The sequence below is a fragment of the Bufo gargarizans genome, chromosome 8 (assembly GCF_014858855.1).
Source record: "Bufo gargarizans isolate SCDJY-AF-19 chromosome 8, ASM1485885v1, whole genome shotgun sequence".
In the NCBI taxonomy this organism is placed as follows: Eukaryota; Metazoa; Chordata; class Amphibia; order Anura; family Bufonidae; genus Bufo; species Bufo gargarizans.
The window spans coordinates 75016992-75039430 of NC_058087.1; the positions used below are offsets into that span (position 1 = coordinate 75016992).

The 22439-nt window shown below is 43.6% G+C and overlaps 1 protein-coding gene across 2 annotated transcripts in view; it reads right to left on the minus strand.

Annotated features, from left to right (window-relative positions):
• The window catches only part of LOC122945081 (caspase-8-like), a 49712-nt gene that overhangs the window by 22214 nt on the left and 5059 nt on the right, over positions 1-22439 (minus strand). For both annotated transcript variants that reach the window (XM_044303936.1, XM_044303935.1), the window contains exons 2-6: positions 16079-16402; positions 15114-15219; positions 4576-4714; positions 3211-3258; positions 2547-2620 (exon numbers count right to left, since the gene is read on the minus strand). In XM_044303936.1, coding sequence (XP_044159871.1) covers positions 2547-2620; positions 3211-3258; positions 4576-4714; positions 15114-15219; positions 16079-16383 — 672 coding nt within the window. In that variant the 5' untranslated portion in view covers positions 16384-16402. The remainder of the gene's footprint in view (positions 1-2546; positions 2621-3210; positions 3259-4575; positions 4715-15113; positions 15220-16078; positions 16403-22439) is intronic.

Here is a 22439-nt window from a genome sequence, read left to right on the forward strand (position 1 = left end):
GCTATTATAAGATCTGCTAAGCAATTTCTACAATATAAGGGTCTCTAAGCCGTGCCCTGATGGGAAAAACGGATTTCCACATGCGTTTCCATCCTTTTGTTCTGTTTGGCAGGGTGTAGCTATAGAGGAATCAGGGGAAACGGCTGCTTTGGGGCCCGAACTGAGAAGGGGCCCACTCAGGAGAAGGAATAAAAGGTTTTATTGTCAGGGCCCCCTCAACAGTATTATACAATGACATGATATATAGTGACACTGTAGGAAACTTACTGAGCGGCTGTCGGGCCTTGTGTGAGAGAGTGATCTTGACTAGCCACATGAGGGGGGCTGCATGGAAGTCAGGGGTTGCAAAGAAGTTGCTGGGTGGGGGGGAGGCGCTGTTCATTTCTGTGGTGCCCAGTCATTTCTAGTTATGCTACTGGTGATTGGAGATAAGGTTGCACAATTTTGCAATATACTTTTTTTTTATCAATTGCTCACATTTGCTCCGGTTGCTGTCATTTAATGTATTGAATTGATTCTTTTCTTCCAGCGCAGATAAAATTGTCCTGACTATGAGATGATCTAGCAGATGCAAAGGACAATTGGGGCACATTTATCAACCTCGCCTGTTTTTAGGCCGTCAATCGTGGATTAAGTGGATTTTGGTGTGGATTCAGCGCAGAAACACAGCAAAAAACACACAAAAATCGGTGCAAAAAGTCTGCCTAAAATACACTACCGTGTGCATACTGTATACCCTAAAATTGAAATTGTCAGGGATTTTTTCTGCATTTACGGATGTAGTAGAGTGAACACTCATGATTTATGAGACTGTTATCTACACTAAATGCGTTAAGCAAACACCTTCAATTGCTTTTCAATGGCTTTTGTCTCAAGATAAGAGTTAAGAGCTTGAGTGCTAACCCTGCTACATCTGTATACTGTCCAACACAGCAGGCAGTGATCAGGAAGGGACCCTTTGTCAGCGGAGGAGAAGAGATGCATTTACTGCAGCATTCACCCCACTGTATGAGGGTGGCTGATTGTTACAGCCATACAGATTCCTGCGCTTCTGGACAGCAGATTGTGCTTTGTGAACGATCAGTTAATGTGCTACATCAACAATTAATTCACCCGATGAACGAGCGTTTTGCTTGTTCTTCATTTGATCGACAGCACACTCACAACGGCCACTTAACAGGAACGAGCATTAGTCGTAACACTTGTTCCCGATAATCGGACTGAAAGTTGAGCCTTGTAAATCCACCTTTTCTCTTGATTATTGAATGACCTGGGCAGTTTCATATGCTCTGGAAATAACTAAACAATGAATGTTCCTTCCGAATAATAGTAATCAGGCATCTTTTAACCACTTACTACCGCAGTTAGTTTTGGCCTTCATTAATATGTAAATTGTGGCACACAGAATTCTTTTTGCGATTTTGGTCATTTATTGATGCAATATCATGCAAAGTTCATGATCCAGTTACATTCTAAGCCCAATTAGGCAACCACTCTTGATAATGACGATGACCGGACGTTTCGGTCCAAGTTGACCTTCCTCAGCGTTCCTATTATCTGTTTTTTATGGTGAGGAAGCGATGGGCTGGACCACATCGTCATTATCAAGAGTGGTTGCCCTAATTGGGCTTAGAATGTAACTGGATCATGAACTTAGTATGATATCGTATCAATAAATAACCTAAATCGCAAAAAAAAAATCTGTGTGCCACAATTTACGTATTAATGAAGGCTAAAACTAACTGCCTGATTACTATTATTCGGAAGGAACATTCATTGTTATTAGTTATAGTTATTTCCAGAGCATATGAAACTGCCCAGGTCATTCAATAATCAAGAGAAAAAGTGGATTTACAAGGCTCAACTTTCAGTCCGATTATCGGGAACAAGCGTTACGACTAATGCTCGTTCCTGTTAAGTGGCCGTTGTAAGTGTGCTGTCGATCAAATGAAGAACAAGCAAAACGCTTGTTTATCGGGTGAATTAATTGTTGATGTAGCACATTAACTCATTGTTCACAAAGCACAATCTGTTGCCCAGAAGCGCAGGAATCTGTATGGCTGTAACAATCAGTCATCCTCATACAGTGGGGTGAATGCTGCATGTAAATGCAGCTCTTCACCCCCGCTGACAAAGGGCCCCTTCCTGATCACTGCCTGCTGTGAAATTTGATTACAGTGCGCGGCGCTCCATTCCCTCATTATTACACAGTTTTGGCCTTTATGACATGGCAATTTTACTAGTTTTTTCTTCCACGCCCTCCTTTTTTTTTATCTGTAGATGTTGCCGTATTAAGGCTTATTTTTTTAATGGTACCATTCTGCGCTCTGTCCAATATACAGAAAATAAATTGTAATAGGGCCTCATGCCCACAACTGCCCACAACTGTATAGGTTTTACAGTCTGCAAATTGTGGATCTGAAGAATACGGATAACGCCCATGTTGCATCCAAATTTTTTGTGGACCCATTGACTTCAATTTCTGCTCTGGATATTAGAGCGGGGGTTATTATGAGAAGGATATTACAGAAAATAATATTTCTTACGTTATCTGTTAGTGATGGATCATTCTCATTATCGTGCTGAACGCTGTTTACATTTACATCACCGCCTGATGCTTCTACAAGAAAAAATACCTCATTAGATAACTTGACAAAATGATAATGTAATACTACTTTGTGAATACACTGTTTGGGCGTGTAGATGTCATAAAGGGGGAGGTTGCCCCCTATGAGCAGGGGCAAAGAAAGCACAATCCCAATTTTTGTCAACTGGTTTCGAGATGTGAATTAAATATGGCCCTTTTCCCCACCACTCCAGAAAAATAAATTTTTCTAGAACTAGTCCTAATTCCTTTCCCATTGGGTGGTAAGTAGCCCCCAGAACATTCTATCATTAATACACTTTTATTTCAGCTTCACTTTAATTGTGGTAGCAATCTATTTGGACATAATGATTTAGTAAGGTTGTGTCTTACGAACCAGAGCAAACGGCTGCTAGAAAGATGAACCAAGCACTACTATGTATATGCGCAGGCAGCAAGCAATTCTACGCTTCCCATGCAGAGAAATGAGCTGACGCACACAGCTTCCCTGACCATAGCTGAATGTTGGGGGTTAGAAAGGTTAGACAAAATACCCATGGCCCATCACTAGGATGGCTTGAGTTGGGCCATCCCTTTTGAGATCGTACTGTATATACTGTACATACCTTGAATAGCCATTTTCTCTAATTCAGTGTGAAGCACACTCTGATGACCTGTATTATGTAAAAAAACACTCATATAAGACATATAATGTCAGTCATAATAAGATTGATAGTAGTAATAATAATAGCAGCCCCTGTTTGTACAGCTGTAGCACATTCTACAGCACTTTACAGACAATAAGAAGACTCAGGAAGAGTACATTAGATGCTGGTCTGGGGCACTCTGATACAAACTGACTGACTTTCCTACCATATGTATACAAGTTTTTGGGATATAAGGAGAGGATCGGTACAGGTTAGGAGAACATATAATGTCATAAGGGAACTAGCATGGGAACAGTGAAATAGAGCAGTGATTATGCCTCTTCCTAGGCCTAGTGACATCCCGTTCATTGGTCACTTGTCCTAGGCGCGGCTCAGCCAAGTTCAAGTAAATGGGACTGAGCAGCAATGCCAATCACATCTGCTACCAAATGGACAGAGCTGTGCTTGGTAAGCTACAAGGCCTCCTCAAAGATCTGATCGACAGGGGTGCCGGGTGTCGGACCCCCGCCGTTCTCATATTAATGACTTATCCTGAGGATAGGTCATCAATATTTAAATCCTGGATAACCCCTTTAAAGGGATTCTGTCACCTCTTTTTAGCTTATAGAGATGCGGACATGCACGGCTAGATCGCCGCTAGCATGTCCGCAATATATCTGTCCTATAGGGCTGTGTCCTTTTATTTAGTTTAAAAAATGATTTTATAGATATGTAAATGAGCCTTGTAAGGTGCCCAAGGGGCTGCACTATAACCTTCCTGGTGCCCAGCCATGCCCCCTGTGAAGGAGCCCAGCACCGCCTGCGTCCTCCGAATCTCCTCCTTTCTTCACAGTTAGATTGCTGTAATCTCGAGATGCACGAGCTCGCACATGCGCAGTGCTGGTATAGTTTTTCCTTCCTGTGCTGGCATCTGCCTCAGGGAACCAACTGCGCATACGTGAGCTCGCACATCGCGAGATTACGGTATTCTAACTGTGAAGAAAGGAGGAGATTCGGAGGACGCAGGCGGTGCTGGGCTCCTTCACAGGGGGGCGAGGCTGGGCACCAAGAAGGTTAGTACAGCCCCTTGGGCACCTTACAAAGCTCATTTACATATCTCTAAAATCATAAACTAAATAAAAACACACAGCCCTATAGGACAGGTATATTGCAGACATGCTAGCAGCGATCTAGCCGCACATGTCCGCAGCTCTATAACCTAAAACGAGGTGACAGAATCCCTTTAATGCGGTCTAATCTGCATATTCAAGATAACAGGTTCTCTTTAATCATGATTTTCAGTAACATTGCATAGGATACTGCATGCACATAAATTATACATACACTGCTCTTCAAATGTCTTTATTTTGTGAGAGAGGTCTGATCGTCCGATTTCCTCTAAATGAGATTTCAACATTTGCAGATTATCTTCACTTAATTTTCTTTGTTTCTCCATTTCAGAAAGGACCACCATCATGCATTTCTTTGAGATAAGACACATAACAGAAATGTGCCAAATTAGTTCATGAATATCTACAAAATATGACCTACTGCATGCACATATTTTCCTACTGGTTGAATTAAAGGGAACCTCTCAGGACCTTATTCTGCCTGAACTATGGGCAGCATCCAACGGGCTCTCTGGTTACAAATGCTGGGGCATTTCAGGGAAAACATGGAGAGTGGAGAATGGGGAGAAGAGTCAGGGTGTAGCTCCCTGTCAGTTTCTCCCCTCCTGGCTTGGCTTCATTGACACGTCTGTGTATCTAAAATATTTATAATCAAAGTCCCTTTTAAGGACCCTCGGGATATTTATATATATGCAACAATGGTCTACAATAGACCTTGAATCCCTATAGGGGTCCCTAACAAATTTTTAAAAAAATTATACTTTATTATTATTTGACAATACACACTACAAAAAAAGAGAGAAATGAATGTTTAAAATTTTCAGTGTCACAGTGTTATATGGGATTTTGTCGGAGTGGTTTACTTGGCAGTTCTCAGGATGTGATTGCATGCACAATAGTTTAATAGGAACCCTTAATAGGGTACACCTCATCCCACCAATTGATGTGGGATGATATTGACGCTGGCAGTTTGTAAGCAGATTCCTTGGCAGTGGGTACTGCGGAACGCTGATGTGAATATAACTCCTGCCTCACTTTCTTTACTAAGTGGTCCCTATATACAAGGTTACCAACCAGCTAACAATGTTGCTAATCTCGTATTTGTAGCTGTTTGTATGCACCGCGGAGCTCTCAGTAAATCAACAGTTTTCCTTACCACTATCTGCCCTCCTCACTAAACTCTGCTGACACTGCACTGCGTCCTCTATTACTGACTCATTGGATGGCCGCTGCAATCTACATCCCTATAGCCTCACACTCTCTCCTTATCTATTCAGCTGCTAACTGCAGCATATTAGTGGCAGTTTCCCTGACACTGTTCACTGTATTAAAACGTCGCCCTATACCACCCCTCCCGACATGTTTCGCCACCAGCTGTGGCTTCGTCAGGGGATGCGGGGTATATGAGCGCGCGCGCTTCAAAAGACCTTCTTATAAACTTAAACAGATCCCGCCCATCTATCAGAGCCATCCCCGGCGACCAATCCCAGACGCCTCCTCCGTCGGCTCCTCCCTTTTCCGGTCAAGTCAATCCACTGACGCAATATCCTATGCGTCTCCCCCTAACTCCTCGTCATCTCCACTTCCTGGTAACTACGGCATCAGGTATGAATGGGGAAACGCCTACGATCTCACTGAGATGGATGTATTCGTCACTTGCCTCCACCCCCCTTTTTGTTTGTAAGTACTCCCCCTGCCTCCTCGATCTATTTTAACCCATTCATAGCCTCCATTAAAAGTCTCCCAGCTGTTATAGTCCATCCTCACTATGTATGATCATATACTACTTACATGAACATAAAATAGCGTTTGTAATCCAGGATGACTAACATGAGGCTATAAAATTGATTATATGATCAACAGTATTTAGTACATCCACCATACTTTACACTATTCATGGTAAAAGTTATATCCTTGTATCAAGATTGCCGATAGATGACATATCCACCATACTTTATACCATAAAACGGTATGTGCCGCAGGGAAGTTGCGACTCAATCAGGTGGCTTATTGTTTGACTAAAATGTCCTAATATAGTCCATCCACTGCACTTAATATTTTTCCTAAAGGTAACACTTATAGTCGGTTTCTTCTCCATGATGTATATATATATAGGTGGAGATAAAAACTGGATATATACTGGAGGAGGGGGAGAGGGGGATTTAATTTGACTATCCTATGATTATATGGCGGTAATTTCTGTAATTGAACTAAGGTCTATATGGAACATTTCTTCTGATTTGGTATTATTAGTATATAATTTCTTTCACTTTTATATTTCTTTTACTTGTCACTTTTGCGCTGTGTTGGATTTAAATGAAGGCCGTATAAGAGAAACCCTCATTTAGGCCACCTGGACTCAGGGTCTGCAATCTGTGTATCCATCTAGCCTCTTCCTGTAGGAGTTTTGTATCTAGATTGCCTCTCCTCGGTCCCAAAGTTTTCTTCTCAAGTCCCCAAAATTTGAGGACCTCCAGGTTTCCACCATGGGCATAAGTTATATGCCTATATAATGACGTGTCTTTTCCCGTGTTTATGGCACTGATGTGACCAGATATTCTACGCCTCAATTCCTGTGTGGTCTTACCCACATATAATTTGGGACAATTACATGAGGCGATATAAATAATACCACTGCTCCGGCAGTTGAAGAACTCTCTGATCACATAGTCACGTCCATCTATAGGATTTTTGAATTTTTTCACTTTGGGTAGGTATTTACAAAAGGTGCATCCTCCACAGGGAAATGAACCAATAATGCTGGATTTTAACCAACTCGCATTTGTTATTTGTCTTTCAGGAAGGAAACTATGGACAAGCTTGTCCCTGATGTTTGGGCCTCTCCTATATGTGACACTGGGATAAGGTGGCAGAACAGCTCTTAGTTGGTCATCGCTGGTAAGTACCTTCCAATGTTTCTTTAAGATCTTCATCACCTTTTGATTGCCACAATCATAGGTCCCTATGCATCTAATCCTTTTATCTCTTCCCTCTTTATCCTGATTGGCCTTGTAGTTTCCCGATATTAATTCATCCCTATCCATGCCCTTTGCACGATTGAATGCCTTTTTGAGGCATTTGCTTGGGTAACCCCTGCTCCTAAAACGTTTGAAGAGCTCATCAGCCTCTTTCTTGAAAGCCTCTTCCGTGGTGCAGTTCCGTCTGGCTCTCAAGTACTGCCCCACTGGTATTCCTTTTTTCAAGGCCACTGGATGCCAGCTGGTCCAGTGGAGAAGGCTGTTAGTTGAAGTAGGTTTTCGATATATCTGTGTTAGGATTTGCCCATCCACATTTTTCTGGATCAAAAGGTCAAGAAAGCATATCTGGTTGGGATGAATTTCGAAGGTAAAATGCATACCTATTTGGTTCTTGTTTAACCTATCAACAAAAGTGACAAACTCCTCTTCTGTCCCCTCCCAAAACAACAAAACATCGTCAATGAATCGACCCCAAAATAAAATGTGATTGGTGAATGGTGACATGCTGTCCGTGAAGACAAGAGTGTCTTCCCACCACCCTAAAAACAAATTCGCAAAAGTCGGTGCACACGGGGTCCCCATCGCGGTACCTTTCATCTGTTGGTAGAAGGTACCGTTACAGAGGAAATAGTTATGAGTTAAGATGAATCTTAACAGTGATAAAATAAATAAACTGTGCTCGTGAAAATTAGTGCTCTTTGTGTCCAAAAAGTGTTTGATGGCCTGGATGCCTAGCTCATGATCTATATTACTATAGAGAGCTTCCACATCCAAGCTTGCCAGGAATGTGGATGAAGATAAAGAAATTCCCCTAATTCTTGTTAATACATCTGTCGTATCTTTGATGTATGAGGGGAGAGAAGACACAAACGGCCTCAATAGCTCATCCACATATTCACTGGCAGGTTGGCTAAGAGAGTCATTACCCGAAACTATCGGGCGCCCAGGTATCGGGTGCTTCCTCTTATGCACTTTTGGCAGTGCATAGAAGGTTGGAATTGTGGGGCTCTTATTGTATAAAAAATCCAATTCGTCTTTGGATATGAGATTATTTCTTCTCGCGGTTCCCAAGATATCTTTAAGATCTTCCAGATATCTCTTAGTGGGATTTTCTTGTAGGATCTGATACACTTCTTTATCCCCCAACAGTCTGTTCACCATACCCTCATAGTCATCCCTATTCAGGATAACTATGTTACCCCCCTTATCACTTGGTTTTACTATTATATCTTTATTGGCTCCTAGTTCGTCCAGAGACACAAGTTCTTCCTTAGTTAGATTCCCAGGGATAACTTCCCTGTTTATTCTCACTTTATTGATGTCCAGAGACACCAGCTGTACAAAAGTGTCAATCTTTTGGAACTGTGAGAAGGGGGGGGTCCACTTGGATCTTGGCTTGAGACCTGTTAATGGGGGTGTAATTTCTACACTATAGCCCTCACTTTCCAAATATAGACTCTCCAGTATATCCAACGCTTCTTGCTCTTTTTGGATAAGTTTTCCAGTCTCTGTGTTTGTACTGGAAAACTGCTTGTGCAGTGCCAATTTGCGTGCAAAAAGGTTAATATCCTTTATCCAACTAAATTTATCAAAATTAGGTACCGGCGTGAATGTTAGTCCCTTTAATAATAAGGTGACTTGTGTTTCTGTATCTATTCACAAGTGGGAAGAGACCTGTCAATCAACCGGGTGGAGAGAATCCGGCTGCAATGTGTCCTGTTGATTTTTCCCTTGTTTCCCACTAATGTTCAACTATCTTTTCCATACAGAATTGCAGGGTAAGGCCGAATGCACACAGCCGCGTTCCACGGCTGTGAACGGTCCGTGGTAACACGGACCGGATTCCTGCTAGAGCAGGAGCGCACGGCGTCAATGGTTGCTATGACGCCGTGTGCTTCATGCCGCCGCTGCACTACAGTAATACACTTGTATGATCTATACGAGTGTATTACTGTAGTGCAGCGGCGGCATGAAGCGCACGGCGTCATAGCAACCTATGACGCCGTGCGCTCCTGCGGTCAGCAGGAATCCAGGCCAGGACACCACGGCTGGACGTGCACAGCATCATTGTAATCTATGATGCTGTGTGCTCCCCTGTACACGATCAATGCCGCTCTGGCACACATGCCCCGCTCACGGACCGTATGTCTCGGATGGCATACGGTCGTGTGCAAGAGGCCTTATCCAGGAGTTGATAATCCTCAGAATCGGTCATAACTATCACATCTGCAGGCAGGGCCAATTCTAGCTCTTCTGCTGCCTGAAGTAAAGATTTAAATGCCGCTCTGGCACACATGCCCCGCTCACGGACCGTATGTCTCGGATGGCATACGGTCGTGTGCAAGAGGCCTTATCCAGGAGTTAATAATCCTCAGAATCGGTCATAACTATCACATCTGCAGGCAGGGCCAATTCTAGCTCTTCTGCTGCCTGAAGTAAAGATTTAAATGCCCCCCCCCCCCCCATTAAAAAATAGTATGAAAGCCAACCAAGTAGCCCACTATATATACCACACACATAAATATATACCAGGAGTTATTATACCGCACACATAAATATATACCAGCGCATGAGCCGGTATACTTCTGGGTACCAAGAGATGAACAGTTGCTGTTTCTTAAAGGGAGTCTGTCATTAGAACATTTGGGCTGTAAGTGCCCAGGCCGCTCTGCCTTCTTCTCACATACAACTCCTCCCTAGCCTGTTTCATATGAATAAAACAGCGTTTTTGCAACAAAGGTACCATTTGACTCATGTATAGTTATGCTACAGTGCTATGTAAGTAGTGTATAAGGGCAAATTGTGGTGATAGACTCCCTTTAAGTAGAGCCTCAGCGTCTGCACAGCTACTCAGTGTAGCAGCGCAGGCGCAAAACTGTCAGGGCCAGACAAAAATAGTATATGTTATAATTAGTGTTGAGCGAACTTGTGTTTGGGTTATTGGAGAATCCCATTATGGATTTCACTACCACGGACCATAATGGAATTCAATGACGGCATGCACCACGGAAGCCTATAAGAGGCATTCGGTATTGCATTCCATCATAACAGAAGTTGATGGCCAGCATAGACTTCTAACAGCTGATAACAGCCGGCCTCTTCTAACAGCAGATCAGCAGGGTCCTGGGTGTCGGACCCCCACCGTTCTGATATTGATCAGCTATCCAGAGGATAGGTCATCAATATAAATTCCCGGATAACCCTTTTAATTCTGACTTTGACTGGCATGGTCATCTCACATAAATAAGAGGGCAAGGGCACTGAGAAATATACCCCCCATACTCCAAATTGCACGTACGTATAATGATGCTGAATCCAGTATTGCTGTCCTATTTATAGATGATTAAAGGTATCTCCTCTCACAATATTATTGCAAATAAATCAATTAAAACCGGGAAAATTGCCATTTCTAGTGATGAGCAGCATAGGCAATATTCGTTTTCGCGATATTTTGCGAATCTTTGGCCTAATATTCGCCATAAATCCACAAATTCTAGAATTATTATTTTTATGATTGCAAAAACCGACAATGTAATATGCGCGTATTGCTTGCGCAATACAGGCGTGGGTCACTTTTGCTACATTTTTCAAGCTGCTAGAAGTTTCCTGGCACTGGAGAAAATAGTTGGCAGCAACTTTTGTGACTGTGAGATAGAACTCCAGATCACTGTAAGTAATTTTACATTACAGTTTTTGATTACATTTTGCATGTATGGCAGAACAATAGCTTTATATGCAGATAGAGTGCTCCAATATATTCACAATTGTGCAAATTGGCACTAATGATGCGCATATTTTTTGGTTTTTCATTAAGGGACTTGTGACTATTTTAGTTGAAAAAATAGTCGTAAGTCCCTTTTTTAACTACCGTCCATGCAACAATATTTAGTCGCACGGGCAGTTTAATGCTGTGTTAAGCAGTTGGGGGATCGAGGGCAAATTTACTAACATTTATCCAGGGAAATAGGCGTACATTTTGGTGAAAAACTATGCCAGCCCCCGAGATTTCTCACCAGGTGCAAGGACTGCCATAGATGCACCTACGAGCCATCTTAGTAAATGTGCCCTGCTGTGTTTTCCTTTTCCTACAACCTATACTGGATACTATATTTAGGCTACCATGGCTGCAAACCTGAATAATTATAAATGTATACTGTGGGTGGGATAACTGGGGTATATTGCTTGATTAAGGGCCAATATATTAAGGGCCAAAATGTTGCAAATATGCTGTACAGTGTTTTGCTGAATAAAGAAGCCATTTATGGAAGGAGTGCTGTCCCTATATTTCTGCTATGTGGAAGTTACCGGAAGAGGTTCCGCTGGTTTGGGAGCACCTTATCCATACCTGAGCTTGTGCTGCTCTTTTTATGTCCTCTTCCAGTTCCGTACACTGTAGTGTTTAGCGCTGCAGCGGCCAGAAACAGCGTATCTGTTGGGGTGCCGGGTGTCGAACCCCCACCGATTTGATATTAATGACCTATTTGGAGATCATAGGTCATCAATATCTGTAGCCCAGAAAACCGAGTCTACTTTCCTAATTCTGCACAGCCACCAATAATGCTTCTTGAAAATTCTACAGAGCACATGTAAAATCCAGTGGTGGAAGTTAAGTATGGTGCTACTAAATTAGCAGATGACTTTCTTTTTCAAGTTCAGCCTCATGATTTACAAATTATGATATACAAACTAAAAACTAACTATACCTGTGGGCAGAGCGGCGCCCAGGGGTCCCCCTGCACTTACTAGTATGCCTGGGCGCCGCTCCATTCACCCGGTATAGGCTCTGGTGTCTCAGCTTGATCTGTTGTACTGGACTGATTTTTTTGTAGGAGGCGTGTCCCTTGCTGCAGTGCTGGCCAATCGCAGCGCACAGCTCATAGCCTGGCTATGAGCTGTGCGCTGCGATTGGCCAGTGCTGCAGCAAGGGACACGCCTCCTACAAAAAATCAGTCCAATACAACAGACGGAGCTGAGACACCGGAGCCTATACCGGGTGAACGGAGCGGCGCCCAGACATACTAGTAAGTGCAGGCAGGGGCGTAGCTAGAAATGCATGGGCCCCATAGCAAAAAAAAATTATGGGCCCCCCCCCCCCATAACAGTGTCCCTGATAGTGACTGACCCCGGCAACTATTGTAAGACGGACGCCGCGTTCCTTATGTAAGTGAGCTTAAAGGGAATCTGTCACCAAAAAAATCGCTTATTAAGCTGTAAATAGTACCTTATAGTGCTGCATAGTAGTTTCCTAATGCACTTTTTCTTCGTTTAGCCACATCTAGCCTCCTTGAGAAATCAATGTTTTATTCAGTCGCTGCCCCGTGCTTCAAGTCAGGTTTGAAGTCAAGTGGGCAGCCGCCTAGGCGTCTCCAATCCTGCTCTCCCCGCCTCCCGCCGCCTTTATTGACACACTGGATCTCAGTCCCGGGACCGCGCTCCCAGCCCGCATGCGCAGTAAAGGACTGCTGTAGCCTGTACCGCGATCCCGGCTCCGGCTCGTACACTCAGCCGGCTTCAGTTTCGCTACTACGCATGCGCCCGCCAGCCTTACATACTAGCGCAGTTACAGAAGATGCCGGGCACATGCGCAGTAGCGAAACTGAAGCCGGCTGAGTGTACGAGCTGGAGCCGGGATCGCGCTACAGGCTACAGCAGCCCTTTACTGTGCATGCGGGCTGGGAGAACGGTCCCAGCACTGAGATCCGGCTTGTCAATAAAGGCGGCGGGAGGCGGGGAGAGCAGCATTGGAGACACCTAGGCCGCTGCCCCCTTGACCTCAAACCTGACTTGAAGCACGGGGCAGCGACTGAATAAAACATTGATTTCTCAAGGAGGCTAAATGCGGCTAAACGAAGAAAAAGTGCATTAGGAAACTACTATGCAGCACTATAAGGTACTACATACAAGTACATACTTTGCACAAGTTTATTATTTACAACTTAAAGGGAACCTGTCACCAAAAAAAATCGCTTATTAAGCTGTTAATAGTATTAACAGCTTAATAAGCGATTTCTTTGGTGACAGGTTCCCTTTAAGTTGTAAATAATAAACTTGTGCAAAGTATGTACTAGTATGTATACTACTATCTAATAATCCTTATCTATCACTTGACACTTCACTAACTTACTGGGGAGTCGGGGACAGTCAGGACTCCTCTCCACTCCAGACTTTTTCTTTTTACTGTGGCAGACTGCTGGCAGTGCAGAAAAGAAGATCATCAGAATCCATTCACTTCTGGCCTACTGGGCATGGGCAGTTAGGCACACTGGGCACGGGCGGGCAGGCAGGCTCCCACTCTCCACATTCAAAATAGGCAGCCGGCGGCAGCGTGACGTCACTCACTCCGTCACGCCGCACGCGCATGCTCCTCCCCAATACACACAGGGTGAGTGTGAGCGATGCCAGCGCCTGCCGGAAAAGCAGTGCCGTGATAGGCATGAACCGCCAATGGAGAAAGAGGATACTGACTGGCCTGCCTCCGTGCCCAGAAGGGATCTCAGCCATCTGATGAATCCATAATAATAAACGGAGTAGTTTATACATGGGCGCATAGGCTGTTTGAGGTGTGGTATGTTGCCTGTAGGTAGTACAGTCAGTCTACTCTGCCATGTGTCACTTATGAAAGGGTGGCACACTCTGGGCCCATTCTTGCTCAGGGGATCCACCTGCTCCCCTGTGGGTCAGTCCATGGCTGGCGCCATATGCTCCACAAATGCTGCATTATAGATCCGAGCCGAGGCTAGTGAAGAAAAAACTCACCTCGCGAGTCGCGCCGCACAGTCACTCGTCACTGCCACTGCCGCCTGCCTGCTGCTTCTCCTGAAACCTGACAGTATCTGACTGGGAGCCGGAGATGCGCGGAAACCACGCCTCCAGCTCCCAGTCACTCAGACCTCACACTGCTTCCGCGTCTGGCGCCGCCCCCTCTAGTGCCTGCCTACTAGAGCCTGCGCTGCGCCGTGCGCACTGCCCCGGGCCCCGGCCGGCAGTACTATAAGATAACATTATGATTTTGAATAGGAGGCGGTGGGGGGGCCGTGGGCCCCCCTGGCTCAGGGGCCCGGTCGCAATTGCGACCGCTGCGACCCCTGTAGCTACGCCACTGAGTGCAGGGGGACCCCTGGGCGCCGCTCTGCCCACAGATAGAGTTAGTTTTTAGTTTGTATACTAGTGAAAGGTCCTCTTTAAGCTCCACATAGATAGGAAATTCATTGTTGATTTACTGCTGTGAGGGTAAGATGTTATCTGCTAGTATAATAGTAAATGTGGAATTTAGGATGACAATATGACACCTGGTTCTCTTGACAGAGCTAGATAAAGATACCCACAAAAGAGCATCGGAGTAATTAATGTAATGTGTCACGCTCTGTCACTAAAGGGTGGGCTCTTTCTGGTCACAGCGATAGTCTGACTGAGAAAGTCGAGGAAGGCTGCCCGGCATGTTAAAAGTCCAAATAAAAGAGGACGTTAAAGAGCCAGCAGAGGAAGTAGAATACATGGAGTGACCTCAAAAAAATCATATCCAGAAAACCTTTCCATATGGTTTTTATAAATAAAAATTATGGTACATAGAATATTTACATATAGGTTGTTAATACGTACTACAGGTACATTCATTGGATGGAGGTATTCCTTTAAAGAGGCCAGAGAGGTGTATTGGGGTCTATGTAGTCTATGTAGTATATCACCATTGTAGGAGCCCTACAGTTCCCAGATGCCACTGTCACTGCTCCTCTGATTATGTGCATATAGAATTTAAAAATCCAGAATATCTTACTGCTTTGTTAAGGTTACGAAGGTGCCTTATCTCATCAGATAACAAAAACATGATTTTCTCAGTCTCTTCAGAGGCTAGATTCATAGAAATATCATAAAGCAGGGACCTATGGATAATAACAAAGGAATAGAATTAACTACTTTGCATTTCAGTTCCTCCTAAAATTACAGCACCAGCAAATGAGTGTGAACATACAGCTAGATGGCACCTCTTGATACCTTAATACATTATTGCATATGCATCAGATCGATAAAGGACATTGATCCCTGCAACCGCTGCACCCTCTCTACTCTGTCAATCAAAGTGCAGAGCGTGCAGCAGTTGCAGAGAGAGCTGGGCCTCTAGGTGTAATGGAAACGCCCCCGTTGCTCCTAGAGACTCATTTGCATATATTGAAATTAAATTTTTGTCAGCAATGCTGGCACATATGAACATGGAACAACACAGATGCCTTCAGCTGCCAAGCGCACATGTAACAGGTCAGCCGGTGTCATAGATACAAATCTACAAACAGAAAGCCAAAACGAGAGTGTGAAGGTAGCCTCACTGCACAGATCCAGCATCTATCCTCTTATAGCACAGAACAGAAAAAATTAAAAGTGTATATAAAGTAGAACTGGCTTAGTTGTCGATAGCAACCAATCAGATTCCACCTTTCATTTTTGACAGCTCATTTGGAAAATGAAAGGTGGAATCTGATTGGTTGCTATGGGCAACTAAGCCATTTCTACTTTACACCAGTTTGATAAATGACCCCAACAGTGTTTTTCTGTCCTGTGCCATTTGGCACCTGGCATCACGACTGATGAACCAGATGTATGAGAACAATCCCATAGAAAACTATGGGATCAGTTCTAGCTGATGTGGCATTTTCTACTTCACACCGGAGGAGAACTGGATCAGATCTGCGGACATGTGTGAAGGAGGCCTTACAAAGCTCTTGCTGGTTAGCGTGTGGTTAATACCTGTATTTGGGAACATGCTGGAAGGATCTTTCAAGCTCTTCCATTTCATTTTCTGTAGTCTTTAGGACATTTGCTAAGATATCTTTTCTACCTATTTTACTCAGAAGTTCTTTAAGAAAAAGCAAATTGTCTTTTGAAACAAAACCCTTCTTCTTCAGAGTTGAAAACAGCGTTGTTCCCTCTTTTATGTTTTCCTTATCTGCTTCTTTTAAATTCTTTCCACATAAAAAGATCATGGCCTCCACTTCTTTATCTGCGAGCTCATCACTGATTTGCAGCAGAGTGGTCTGTAGGTCTTTGTCCATTTCAGGTGTGAATGTAATACTATGAAAAAGGAAAATCATGTATAAGAGTAAACATTTCACATACATGTAGACTGCCGTGCATGCTTATATAGAACATATTTAAGGCAGATGTCAGTTTTTGATGCAGTTTTTGAAGCCACAGCCAGGAATGGATCATAAATAGAGGATATGTACAAAGGAAAGACTTAGGCCCCTTTCACACAAGCGAGTTTTCCCACGCAGGTGCAATGCGTGTGGTGAACACATTGCACCCGCACTAAATCCTGACCCATTCATTTCAATAGGTACATGAGTGTTGTTTTTCACTTCTGCGTTGCGTGAAAATTGCAGCATGTTCTATATTCTGTGTTTTTCACGCAACACAAGCCCCATAGAATTGAATGGGGCTGCGTTAAAAAACGCATTGCATCCGGATGCACTGCGTTGTGTTGCGTTTTAAACGCAAGTAACTTGGCCACAGTGAAGGGATTTAAGACAGGAAGTTCTGTTCCACAGTGTGCGGCGCCAGGCAGTGCAGTGAGAAGGTTGTATTTGTGAGTCTCCTGCCCCCGTGGAGCGATTTGAGCAATTAAAACATGTCCAAAGCTACACAATCAAAAATGAATGTGGAGAGGCTGATACTCCTCGTGCAGGAGAGGTCCTGCATTTGGGTACAGCAGGTCAGGAGACTATCACAACCGCTATAAGAAGGTTGCCACATGGGTGGAAGAATAGATGACCCTTAATGGTTTTTAAATGGGGAATGCAAGAAGCTATTCAAACAGGCATGTCAGGAGTGGTGACAGGTCCTCTTTAATGTAGTACAATGTGGTAAATGTATTTGGCCGATGATAGTAAGATGTGATGTGCCAATTTTTATTTTTTTTAAACATTGTGGTCATATATTAATGTTTTTTTTTTTTTTAAAGAATGGAGGACAACCTTGAATAGGAAGCTGATGAATCTCCACCACAGCACTCGACCACGTGTGAGGAGGAGACTACCTCTAGCACACCTGCAGGAAATGCGGAGAGACCCACCACATCAGAAGCCGCACATCCCGCTGCCTCGATACAGGATCCCCCCCCACCCCCACTTTGCCCATATCGAGCTGGCCAAGAAGACAGCCCATGCCTCCTGCCTGGACTCTAGTCAATAGCTAGGTCCTGGAGTACTTGGCTAGAGCCCGGCAGGAGGACCACATTGACCATTTTGGTCAAAGTCTGAGGCATCATTTGAGGCGTGTGCTGCCAGAACGATTGCTGAGAACTCAAGCAGCTCTCGGCATCATTCTGGAGGTAGCCACTCCTTCTCATGATCCGTCAGAAATATTTTTGGCCCTGGAAAATTGGCGCACCCAACGGCACATGTCTGTCCCCTGGCCAATTTACCAGGTTCCACAGGGGCTGCTCCAAAACCCTACAATTAGGGAACATTATGGGCGAAAAAGTAGGACATACAGCCAACCGTATGGCGAGTCTTCATATGGCCAGCCTGGCCCCTTCTCCTCCTCCCAAGCTGCCCCATCCCAGCACTCTGTCCCTTCTTCCCAAAGCACCTACCATATGTCACATTTTCAGTCACCGCCAGGTTCACCCAGCCATTTTTTTTATCTTTAATTTTTTATTTTTATTTATTGTTTATGTTATTTTTTTTTATAACAAAAATCTGTTGAGTACTCTGTGCCAAAATAAACTGAGTTTTATTTTTATTTATTTGATTCTTTGCGGTCTTTATTCTACACATTAAATAATTATATTTATGCAGCACAAAAACATTTTAATGTACATTATGCACACGATAGTCTAGAGTCAATACAGATGGAGTTTAGTGACATGACACATGTAATGATAGTTGTTAATAATTGATAATGAGGCCAACTACAACGTTATTAATTATGATACTGGCATACATTTAATCTTTACAGTAATGAGGTATTAGTACATATTTCACATACCGTGTTCAAATAAAAATGTATTCTTATAAAATAAAAACCTATCACACAAACCAGCCAAACAACCAAACCTCCCACAAAAAATGGAGCTTTCCACAAATATAATGTATGCTAGGGGTTTTGATATATGTTGGCAGTAAAGGTGAATCTAGAGAATGGTTCAGGTTTTTTTTCACGAGCGTTAAAAACGCATTGTCGAGGGAAGTGTTAGATTTAAATATATATGTACATATGCCCCGACATATATGCATATATATATATACACTCACCTAAATAATTATTAGGAACACCTGTTCTATTTCTTATTAATGCGATTATCTAGTCAACCAATCACATGGCAGTTGCTTCAATGCATGTAGGGTTGTGGTCCTGGTCAAGACAATCTCCTGAACTCCAAACTGAATGTCAGAATGGAAAAGAAAGGTGATTTAAGCAATTTTGAGCGTGGCATGGTTGTTGGTGCCAGACGGGCCGGTCTGAGTATTTCACAATCTGCTCAGTTACTGGGATTTTCACGCACAACCATTTCTAGGGTTTACAAAGAATGGTGTGAAAAGGGAAAAACATCCAGTATGCGGCAGTCCTGTGGGCGAAAATGCCTTGTTGATGCTAGAGGTCAGAGGAGAATGGGCCGACTGATTCAAGCTGATAGAAGAGCAACGTTGACTGAAATAACCACTCGTTACAACCGAGGTATGCAGCAAAGCATTTGTGAAGCCACAACACGCACAACCTTGAGGCGGATGGGCTACAACAGCAGAAGACCCCACCGGGTACCACTCATCTCCACTACAAATAGGAAAAAGAGGCTACAATTTGCACGAGCTTACCAAAATTGGACTGTTGAAGACTGGAAAAATGTTGCCTGGTCTGATGAGTCGCGATTTTTGTTGAGACATTCAAATGGTAGAGTCCGAATTTGGCGTAAACAGAATGAGAACATGTATCCATCATGCCTTGTTACCACTGTGCAGGCTGGTGGTGGTGGTGGTGTAATGGTGTGGGGGATGTTTTCTGGGCACACTTTAGGCCCCTTAGTTCCAATTGGCCATCGTTTGAATGCCACGGGCTACCTGAGCATTGTTTCTGACCATGGATAATGCACCATGTCACAAAGCTCGAATCATTTCAAATTGGTTTCTTGAACATGACAATGAGTTCACTGTACTAAAATGGCCCCCACAGTCACCAGATCTCAACCCAATAGAGCATCTTTGGGATGTGGTGGAATGGGAGCTTCGTGCCCTGGATGTGCATCCCTCAAATCTCCATCAGCTTCAAGATACTATCCTATCAATATGGGCCAACATTTCTAAAGAATGCTATCAGCACCTTGTTGAATCAATGCCACGTAGAATTAAGGCAGTTCTGAAGGCAAAAGGGGGTCCAATACCGTATTAGTATGGTGTTCCTAATAATTCTTTAGGTGAGTGTATATTGGCCCTTTTATATGGGCCTGTCCAGGTGGTGTGGATATATACATAGAGATGTATGTATGCCCCCTTGGCAGCATGCATCTCTATGTATATAATATATTGTATAGGTGGGCTTATTGGTGTGTATATGTGTATATATTTATGGATGTGCCCCAAACATCTATGAATATATATATGTCTATATATATATATATTCCCCCAGAAGATGTATATATATATATATATATATATATATATATATATACATATGTGTGTGTATGATGTGCCCCTAGCATCTATACATATATACTATACAAATGTGGCTGTCCCACTGTCCGGGTGCCCCCCCCCCCCCCTTCAGGAGATGAGAAGGTCACTAGATGGCTGGACAATTATGTCCAGCTTCTGGTGACTTCAAAAGGCATGGGATCAATAGAGATCCAATGCCTTTTGGTTAACTATCTCCAGCTCTGCTGGGGATAGTTAACATAACAGAGAGAGGGAAACAAACGTCCTTCCCTCTGTTATCTGCATACCTCCGGCGTGATAATTATCGCGCCGCAGGGTATGCAGATGTGCTACAGCACGCTCCGGGATGCCAACCCAACTGTTCTTGCCTGCGCGCGCAGCACGGAATGAACAGGAGCGAGCGCCGCCGGATTTAAATAGTCCGGCGGCGCTACACTCAAGTTAGTAGAGGACAGCAGCCCAACATTGAGGATCATCCCCTAGAAGAACGTGCACCCCTGGACAACTAGCATAATACCATCGGCTGAGTATCATTAACCCTCCCTATACCACCAATGATTCCCTACACCACCAACTATTATTCCCCTGCATTAACCCTTATTTATTCCCCTGCATTATTCCCTATACCACCAATGCCCCTGTATTAACCCTAATTCCCCTGCATTCCCCCTGCATTGCATTTCCAATATCACCCCTGCATCCCCCTGCTACCCCCTGCACAGTTCTCCCCTGGATTATTTAACCCCTGCAATACCTCCCTTGGTATCCCCTACTATATCACCCCATCATCTACCCCTGATCTCCTGGTACCCCTTGATACCCCTTCACTGCTGCCCTGCCTACCCCAGCAGCAGCTGAGTGTGTGTTAACCCTTCGTTACTCCCTTAGGGATAGCTTAGAGCCAGGTTGGGTGGGCTGCTAATGTGTCTATGAGTATTATGAGTAGTTCGATTTTGGGGTTGAATATTGGAAGTGGGATTGTGTCTAGTGTAGTTAGTACCGTATTGCTCTGTTGTTATAGTGTGTTTACATATAGTATTGCTGTGTGCTGCTATAAATACATATATCTATACCATTGATATAGATATATATAATTATAAGCAAATATTAGACTGTAAAGTGTAGTGTGTTAATAAATACCTTTTATTTAAGCACGGTGTGTAGTCTTTTGTTGTCATTTCTATGAGGCTGTGCACATGAGCGGTGATTTTCACGCATCACTTGTGCATTGAGTGAAAATCGCAGCATGCGCTACTTTGTGCGTTTTTCACGCAACGCAGGCCCCATAGAAGTAAATGGGGCTGCGTGAAAATCGCAAGTATCCGCAAGGAAGTGCAGATGCGGTGCGATTTTCACACACGGTTGCTAGGAGACGATCGGGATGGGGACCCGATCATTATTATTTTCCCTTATAACATGGTTATAAGGGAAAATAATAGCATTCTTAATACAGAATGCTTAGTAAAATAGGGCTGAAGGGGTTAAAAAAATATATACAGTACAGACCAAAAGTTTGGACGCACCTTCTCATTCAAAGAGTTTTCTTTATTTTCATGACTATGAAAATTGTAGATTCACACTGAAGGCATCAAAACTATGAATTAACATGAATTAACACATGTGGAATTATATACATAACAAAAAAAGTGTGAAACAACAGAAAATATGTCATATTCTAGGTTCTTCAAAGTAGCCACCTTTTGCTTTGATTACTACTTTGCACACTCTTGGCAGTCTCTTGTTGAGCTTCAAGAGGTTGTCACCTGAAATGGTTTTTACTTCACAGGTGTGCCCTGTCAGGTTTAATAAGTTGCGTTGTGGAGAAGTCAGGTGGATACACAGCTGATAGTCCTACTGAATAGACTGTTAGAATTTGTATTATGGTAAGAAAAAAGCAGCTAAGAAAAGAAAAATGAGTTTACTTTAAGAAATGAAGGTCAGTCAGTCCGAAAAATTGGGAAAACTTTGAAAGTGTCCCCAAGTGAAGTCACAAAAACCATCAAGCGCTACAAAGAAACTGGCTCACATGCGGACCGCCCCAGGAAAGGAAGACCAAGAGTCACCTCTGCTGCGGAGGATAAGTTCATCTGAGTCACCAGCCTCAGAAATCGCAGGTTAACAGCAGCTCAGATTAGAGACCAGGTCAATGCCACACAGAGTTCTAGCAGCAGACACATCTCTAGAACAACTGTTAAGAGGAGACTGTGTGAATCAGGCCCCCATGGTAGAATATCTGCTAGGAAACCACTGCTAAGGACAGGCAACAAGCAGAAGAGACTTATTTGGGCTAAAGAACACAAGGAATGGACATTAGACCAGTGGAAATCTGTGCTTTGGTCTGATGAGTCTAAATTTGAGATCTTTGGTTCCAACCACCGTGTCTTTGTGCGACGCAGAAAAGGTGAGCGGATGGACTCTACATGCCTGGTTCCCACCGTGCAGCATGGAGGAGGAGGTGT